This window comes from Doryrhamphus excisus, chromosome 20 (genome assembly GCF_030265055.1).
Source record: "Doryrhamphus excisus isolate RoL2022-K1 chromosome 20, RoL_Dexc_1.0, whole genome shotgun sequence".
Taxonomy (NCBI): domain Eukaryota; kingdom Metazoa; phylum Chordata; class Actinopteri; order Syngnathiformes; family Syngnathidae; genus Doryrhamphus; species Doryrhamphus excisus.
In genome coordinates, this window is record NC_080485.1 from 13,359,615 (window position 1) to 13,368,883 (window position 9,269).

Here is a 9,269-nt window from a genome sequence, read left to right on the forward strand (position 1 = left end):
TAAAGACATACTGCAAAAACACTCTTCGAAGATCCTCTATCAAACAGGAGCGCTCGGCTATTCTTAAGCATCTACTGCAAAAACACTTGTCAAAGATCCACAATGCGACATAAGCACTGTTGTTTTTAAGCATCGACTACCATATGCTGTTTTTCAGAACCTATCGCACAAATGCTTGTCAGAGATTCACAATACGACAGGAGCAGTCACTTGGGACCAATTGCAAAATGTAGTTCCTCTTTTTTCGATGGCGGGGTGTACTGCTGTTTTTAGTAATCAGCTGAAAAATGCTAGTAAAAGATCCTCTACATAGTATAGTATAGAATCTGATCCTTTTAAAGACGTAATGCAAACACACACGTCAAAGATCCTCTATGTGACAGGAGCATTCTGCTGTTTGCAAGCATCTACTGAAAAAACAAAGATTATCTATATGACAGGATTGCTGTGCTGTTTTTAAAGACATACTGCAAAAACACTCTTCGAAGATCCTCTATCAAACAGGAGCGCTCGGCTATTCTTAAGCATCTACTGTAAAAACACTCGTCAAAGATCCACAATGCAACATAAGCACTGTTATTTTTAAGGATCGACTGCAAAAATGTTAGCCAATTAGCCTAGCATGTTTTTGGAATGTGGGAGGAAACCGGAGTACCCGGAGAAAACCCACGCATGCACGGGGAGAACATGCAAACTCCACACAGAGATGGCCGAGGGTGGGATTGAACCCTGGTCTCCTAGCTGTGAGGTCTGCGCGCTAACCACTCATCCGCCGTGCAGCCAAGAAAGATTGAAAGATATTTTAAACTGATGTTTACTGCTTTTTTGTAGTAAAGTTTTCTGACCCCTGACCAAATGTAAACACTATATGAGAGGAACACACACTGGCAAAAAAAAAAACATGGAGTATCCTGAATCTGCTGTACAAATACTAGTCAAAAATCCTCTAGTCTAAGTAGTGTAAATCCAGCCTAAGTACGTAGACTAGATTGCATGGACTTGCAAAGATGTTTGATGACAAAACAAAAGTGTAACCTTTCTACTTTCTCTCTTTCCATTCTTTTTTTTTGACATATTTTCTATCCTTTAATCGCATCCCCTCCGTCTTACCCCCCATTGGTGCATGGTCCATTGTGGTTGCAGGACAAAGAAGTGAACCTGGAGCAGGTCCACCAGCGTTTAAACAGCCTCCTGGACAAAGACCTGGCCCACAAGCAGCTGCCCGGCCAGTCTATCGAGATCTCCGCTCTGGACATTAGCAGCATGCAACCCAGCCAGTCTCTGGAGGTCTTGTCCGCTCGGGAGTACCCCACCCACCGGGGGCCACCGCCACCCCTCTCGGTGAGCACCTTCCTGCGGGAGGGCCACGGGGCCGGGAGGACACTAGGCGCGGTGGGCGGCCGGACCTTGCCCCTGCCTCTCAGCAGCGCCACAATGCCCTCCATCCGATGCAAACACAGGGCGCCCAACGGGGGGCTCTTCCTCCAGAGCCCGGTCAAGACGCCCATGCCCATGTCCTACCAGCCGGTGCCGGGGGGGCCCATCTCAGAGGGGGAAGCCAGCCACGGGACCTCCATCTGAGCATCTGAGGTGACTCTGGAGACCGGCGTGGATGAGAGCTATAAATAGAAAATAAGAAAACATCTTTTTATTACCAGTGGAGACACCAGACAAGACAGAAGAGACTCTTAATGTACATATTTGTAATTATAAAGAGAGAACAAGCCACATTACAAAGTGTATTTTGAATATTCTCCAGAGTTGAGTTTAAAAAAAAAGAAAAGTATTTAAAAAAATACTGTTTGAATGGCTTTGTATTTTTTTTTTGTTTTTTTTTTTGTTCTCTACAAAATAAAGGTGACATTTTTTTGTGTTGGTTGTTTTCGAAGTGCCAAGATGTTTTCTTTCAGATAACTGAATGTACTGTGAGAAGAACTCATGAACAACAACAACTAAAAGACATTTGACAGGAAAAGACATTTCAAAAACAATGATTTGTTTCCTATGAAAAGAATAAAAGGTATATTACAAAAATGGGAGCTGTTCTGCTGCTTGTGTGACAATTACATTACTAGGGCTACTACTTCCATTTTGGGGTAATTTAACCATATGTTTGTTATTACTAATGTCGTTTGTGGGTGCTATTTCCATTACTTCAGTGTATCAGTTTATGCGTTAGCTCGTGAGAGTAAGTAAAAATATATCCTGCTACGTTTATTGTTTGAAATTCTGTTATTTATTTGAGCAATAATGTAACCATTCCCCCTCACCTGATTATAGATGGTACAGTCCAGTCTATATTGCAGCAAGTGCAAGTGGATGGCTGGCAGCCATTTTAGATGTGATCATGTGAAACCTGTCGAGTATGTACTTCCTCTTTTCTCTTCCTCTTTCATTCATTCATTCGTTCATTTTCTACCGCTTCACATAACTGTAATTACTAATGAACATGTGTAAGATAAAATATATAAAATGTAACAATTTGTGAGAATAGTAAGTAATAGTAAGATAAATGATTTGTACAAGCATAGCACACATTAGCACCAGAAGGAAAATGACCGCCGTCATGATTATCGAGCCGCAAATGACTCGAATAGTGCATATAATTGACTTGTGTGGACGCTGTGGGGCAATCTGCTGTTAAATAATCTCTCTTTTCCCCTACAGGGAACATGGATGGTCGGCTGACGCCCCGTTACTATTATCAACCACTAAAACTAGCTAGTTGCTAGCATACGCCATTACCTAGGTAGGTTACAAAAAGGTAGGATTACACTTGATTTTCAGGGACTCCCCCTGCATCCTGTCATCCACACTTTATATTATCCAAGCCTCTTATAACAATGTAACAAAGTAACAATCAATTTACATGTCTTCCTATTAAGGCCTTGTTTTATTACCGTAGTTAATTTTGTCATTCTATAAATGCTTTGATGCTAGGTCAGGTTTTGCTAGCTGTCATTGTTGCACTTTCATTTATTCAGCGCCGTAAAACTACTGAAAGGTTTTTTTACAAGCTCATGGCTTATTGTATGTCTTATACAAGGTGACACGGTTTAAAATCTGGACAAGATAGCACAGGGCGATTCAATTGGAGGGTTCAGCCCTCGAATGACTTCGGACTTTGTGAACTTTATGAAAATACGGCCCCCAAAACAATGTAGTTGAATAGCCTTGGTTTAGTATGTAAAATGTTAAATTGTCACTAAAAACACGATAAAACTATAAAATATGGATATGAATATACATTCACCGTTCTGCTTGCATTTGCTTCTCTGTAAAAAAAGCTAATTTGTTCAGTTTTTTGGTCAAAATCGGGAGTTTTTGCTACCAACTTATAAAGACTCCAAAAGGCTAGAAACAAACTATTTTTTCTGATGAAAGAAGAGAGTCGAAAGTTTCTATTAGTGCAAAATTGGTCTTAACATTTTGATCAGAAGTGTAAATAAGTAAGGTTGTCATTGTTTAGTTTTTTTTTAAACTTTTATATGCTTGGAAAAAGGCATGTTGACAAGGTCTGTAAGCTTCTAAAATAAAGTTTTTGGAATGTGGGAGGAAACCGGAGTACCCGGAGAAAACCCACGGGAGAACATGCAAACTCCACACAAAGATGGTGGGATTGAACCTGGGTCTCCTTGCTGGGAAGTCTGCGTGCTAACCACTCAACCGCCGTGCAGCCGAGTCATATAATACATTCATTCATTCATTTTTTACCGCTTATCCTCACAAGGGTTGCGGGGTGCTGGAGCCTATCCCAGGTGTCTTCGGGCGAGAGGCGGGGTACACCCTGGACTGGTGGCCAGCCAATCACAGGGCACATATAGACAAACAACCATTCACACTCACATTCATACCTATGGACAATTTGGAGTCGATAATTAACCTAGCATGTTTTTGGAATGTGGGAGGAAACCGTAGTACCCGGAGAAAACCCACGCATGCACAGGGAGAACATGCAAACTCCACACAGAGATGGTGGGATTGAACCTGGGTCTCCTAGCTGTGAAGTCTGTGCGCTAACCACTCGATCACCGTGCAGCTGAGTCATATAATACAGTCATTCATTTATTCATTTTCTACCGCTTATATAGGGTTGCGGGGTGCTGGAGCCTATCCCAGCTGTCTTCGGGCGAGAGGCGGGGTACACCCTGGACTGGTGGCCAGCCAATCACAGGGCACATATAGACAAACAACCATTCACACTCACATTCATACCTATGGACAATTTGGAGTCGATAATTAACCTAGCATGTTTTTGGAATGTGCGACGAAACCGGAGTACCCTGGGATTGAACTCGGGTCTCCTAGCTGTGTGGCCTGCGAGCTAACCACTCAACCACCGTGCAGCCGCTTCTGTAATATTTGATGTTAAATTCACAATCCAATGTTAACCTGATAAACCAATAAAAAACTCTGCTAAGTCACTAAACCGCCATTGATTTCCGACAAGGGAATAATTTAGTCCACCATGTCCTACCAAAGTGCCAACAGTGCAGAAAAGAATACCGGGAACAAAAAGCAAGTGCACACTTTTGGGACTAAAAGACTCAGCGGGAGGGAAACTGCACTGCGACTTGAAAAAAGTGATGCATTTTTCATGAGGCCCCTGTGAGATTACAGGTATAACACACTGTTATTTAAGTTAAGATGAATAAGTGCTTTGCTGATAAATTATGCATCTTTTTAACCTTATTGCCTCCAACGAGGAAATTATGTCCCGCCCGCCCCGTGCTATGTCTTGCTACATAGCCACCCACGGACTTCTCCGTTTCTTCATGATGTTCAATAAGACTTTAATCAATATTGTTTTAGTGCCGCCATCGCTTCATTAGGATTCTGTGTGATGGGTGGACTTGGCAGAAGTCACCCCTGTGGTCGCTGACCTCACCCGGGCTCATGAAGGCATTAATTAGGATTAATTAATTAGAATGAATGAATAATGTCCTCACAGCTGGGGTCAGTTGACAGTGACCTCCGGAATGCTTGTTTGTTCTTTGGAAGCGTCGTCCTCGATTCCATTTTGGAAAAACGGGCTGATTATTATCTCCTCATTAAAGCTTCTATTCCAGATGTTTTGGATGTTTTTTTCCCCCCAAGCTGGCCCGAGAGCCAACATACCTGAGTAACACTATGTGTGTAATAAACAAGTTCACGCTACTTGATAAATAATCCAGGAGAAACACAGCATCCTGACAGAGCCATGAAAGTTTTATGGCTTCTGCTGCGCCGAGCGCCAGACATGAGGCGGGCAGTCGGCAGAATTCTAATATCTTCCACGCCTCGCTCCTTTTCTTTTTCTCTCTGGCTGTAATATTCTGAGAGATTCCGTCTCGCTGCTCGGTGTTTGTGTTTTGCTTTCCAAATTCTTCAGAAGATGTAAACAGGGCAACATGTTGGCCTCCGCCAAGGCAGAACTTTGTAGCTTACTGTACAGTGTTTCTCCATGGACATCAAATCGTTTAGCATCTCCTAATAGACATCTGAATGGGATGCTAACAAAAGTGATACCTTGTGGACCTTGCACCAAGCTCTGAGACTAGACGAGAGCTGTCCTATCTAGTCTTTGAGCGTGAACTGATGTAGCCTGCTAGGATGAGAGGGGAAACGTTCTCAAAGACAACCTGAACAGTCCAGTTGTAATCAAAGAATACACTCGTAATAATATGAGGGGAAAATTTTCAATTTAGTGGCATAAAGTTGAATTATTAAAGAAAAATGTGTTTTTTTTTAAGTGATTATGAGAAACAAACAAAACAAAATATGTGTATTTTTCGGAAAATTAGGTTGGGATAAAACAAAAAAAATATTCTTAAACAATCTTGTAAATTTTCTTGTCATAATATGATGACTTTATTCCCATAATATTATGAAAAAAAAATTATTCTTAAATAATCTTTGTAATTTTTCTTAGTCATAATATTATGACTTTATTCCAATAAATTATTTTAATTTAATATTTTAATATTTTAATGTTTAATATTTTAAGAAATGTTAAAAATAAAAAATTATTTAAACATTATTCTTAAATAATCTTTGTACATTTTCTTGTCATAATATTATGACTTTATTCCCATAATATTATGACAATATGACAATAATTAAAAGAGTTAATAATTAATTAAAAGATTTTTTTAACTATGACAATATTATGACTTTATTATGACTTGATTCCCATAATATTATGACAAAAAAATTTACAAAGATTATTTAAGAATATTTTTTTAATATTTGGAACATTTTAAAAAACAACAAAAATTGGGGGAAAGGAGCAAAGATCGAGTTAATACTAAAATTGCCTTTTTTTAATTTTTAAAATATACATACCTCCTTAGCATATATTAAAGTGGCCCATCCATCCTTTCATTTTTTTAAATGTGGCCCTGAGTGGAAAAAGTTTGGACACCTCTGCTTTGGCATGAACCAGCAAGTTGCCTGTCAAGGAGATGAATGGCCGCCATCTTGGATGTGCCAGGTATATACTTCAATCATTTCCTTACATGTCTTCTATTAATGCCTTGTTTAATAATAATGCCTTGTTTAATATTTAGTTGTTCATGTTGTCATCCTATAAATGCTTTGTGTGCTTTTCTGATGGGTCGGGTTTAGCTAGCCAGTTGGTTCTATTGTACTACGAAGCATTTGCTGGAGTGAGACATATAAACACTTGGCCAGCAATTATGTGGTGCGCCTTTAATGATAACACAGCATGTAGCTTTTTTTTTTTAGCACCCGAACCTTGCTGGGGGTGCTGGATAATTACCGTAGTATAAAGACATCAAAACAAGAAAGTGTAAAAACGAAAGCAAACGAGGAATAAAAAAATAGTATTTGGTGATGATGATTGCAGCGCATTGCAGCAGAGAATGTCTACTGAAGGTATTCTGAAGGCTTCTCCCGCTGTAAACATCGTGCAATAGCTTGCCTTTATTTTTGGACTGACATGAGATTATTTGGAAGTCAGACTTTTAAGACTTTTTAGAAATCAGCACCCCTGCTTTCACGTCCTGTCCTGGCCGTCATGTTTTTTTTAAGAAAGTGATGAAAATGTTCTGTTTTTTCTTTTTTGGTCATCAAACTGGCCATGAGGGCACTTTGCCGCGCGTGACATAATCCCCTGCAGATAATATAGCTAATGTTATTTCATGTTTTTTTCATGAAATAAGTTATTCATCCGGGCTGCACGGTGGTCGAGTGGTTAGCACGTAGACCTCACAGCTAGGAGACCACAATTCCACACTCGGCCATCTCTGTGTGGAGTTTGCATGTTCTGGATGGATTTTTTTTTTTTTAAATATTAGGAAAGCAGGAAGTGAACAAATGTAACAGTTACTGATTGTAAAAGTACCCGATGAAGAGGTAGGATTTAATAAGCTTTGCTTCTTCCTACTCCTTTTGCACATGTGGAACTGTGAACTGATTATGTGATGCATTCAATTGTAATCTGATGCATGTTCAAATGAAATTAAACCATTAACATTTATTTCTGCTAAATATAGGTGACATTTTTCAGTTGGGGTGCCGAAATTTAGGCACCTGCCTTCTTTTGTTTAAATAATTTCTGTAAAATCTTATATAAAACTTATATTTTAAGGTCACTGAAGACTTTATATGGTCCTTATTGCTTGTAAAAATATATATATTGGGTTCATTAAAAACAGTGTTGCCAAAAAACTGTCAATTAGGTTCACTGAAGGCAAAATTAAGTGCCATTTTTACAAAAAAAAAAACATACGTAAGGTCATTGAAGATTTTATATGGCCCTTAATGTGTACAAAATGTGAGATAAAATGTGTATAAAAATTAATAAAATATTTTTTAAAAATTAAAAAAATATTAGGAAAGCAGGAAGTGAACAAATGTAACAGTTACTGATTGTAAAAGTACCAGATGGAGGGGTAGGATTTAATAATTTTTGGTTCTTCCTACTCCTTTTGGACATGTGGAACTGATGAACTGTGAACTGATTATGTGATGCATTCAATTGTAATCTGATGCATGTTCAAATGAAATTAAACCATTACCATTACCATTAATGCAATATTGGTCAATGGGCAAAAACGATTTACAGTACATGCACAAATATTATACCTGTAGGTGATCAAGGGCACATGAGGTTTCGATATTGGGAACAACAATGTATTAACGTCCACCAAAAGGTAGTTAAATGCAGATTTTAGTTGTTTGTTTTCCTAATAAACAGAAAATATACTCCTCTGTTATCCATCATGACGCCTCAAGCTCCGTTATAAACACACAGAAGCGTCTCCGCAGTGTCCGACAACATTCATAACCCAACTTTGTAGACATGATCATCTACAAGCGTACCTTGTCAAATTGCTGCTGACAATATGTGCCTCAGCATCGGGCCTAATGCTCCAAAAATAAGCGATAAGCATCTTATATAACTACAGGCGCTGGAGAGCATACGCCAACGTTGGCTTCACAGAAATAGTTCCAGGGAGAATGTGAGCACTTTCCTGTAGTAAAGAAACAACTTTTTTTTTTCCATTATGGAGTATGTCCGATTTGCTAATCAGACATTCTCTTATTTCACACACAAGCAATTTCTCAGACACAATATTTGTCTTGCAGCTTTTGATGAATTGTGTTGGAGAGGCAGAAGTTGTATAGGAAATAATTGGTCCCACTCTGGGTAGCGCTGTTAGGCCTTGTAGCGGCAAAGCGGCAGATGTCGGATGAGTAATGGTGTCAGGCAGACAGCGCTGTCGCTTGAATATTAATCTCTGACTCCGCAGGAAGGACAAAGCACAAACGTAGCAATGAAGCGGACACACACATATGTCACAACAACACACTGTTCAGTTTTCACATGATGTCCTTCCGTCCCGAGCCGTCCCCGGTCCGACGTGTCAAGCTGTGACCGATGGGGTAAGTCAGCCCGTCCCATCCTCGGCCAAGCCGGTGAGGACAGAGGACAGAAGGAGGAGAGGAGGATGTAGAGGAGGCGACCGAAGCTCGATTCCAAGTGGCATCCGCTGCACGGCGGCACGCAACGCTGTGGCAGTCGGGCAGAAAGAAAAGGCTGCAAGCCCTCGCTTGTTGTTACGTCTGCTGAGTTACACGGGCGAGTTGAATGAAGGCAATTCCTCCCGCGGTACAAAAAAAATTGGACATTGCTTTGAAGTTGAAAAGTTGTTTCTTTCCATTTAGTTCACAATTTGTACAGTCATTGTCAACCCTTTTGTTAGCCTAGAAACATCAGTTTAAGAATGCAATGGGACAAAAAAAACTTTTTAAAAAATTGGATA

The 9,269-nt window shown here is 39.8% G+C and overlaps 1 protein-coding gene across 3 annotated transcripts in view; it reads left to right on the forward strand.

Moving 5' to 3' along the window:
• grid1a (glutamate receptor, ionotropic, delta 1a) overlaps positions 1–2,425 on the forward strand; it is a 300,893-nt gene extending 298,468 nt beyond the window's left edge. The window contains exon 16 of one of the 3 annotated variants that reach the window (XM_058058873.1): positions 1,144–2,425. In XM_058058873.1, coding sequence (XP_057914856.1) covers positions 1,144–1,581 — 438 coding nt within the window. In that variant the 3' untranslated portion in view covers positions 1,582–2,425. The remainder of the gene's footprint in view (positions 1–1,143) is intronic. The other 2 variants (XM_058058872.1, XM_058058871.1) reach the window with 2 other exon arrangements.
• Positions 2,426–9,269: the final 6,844 nt, after the last annotated feature.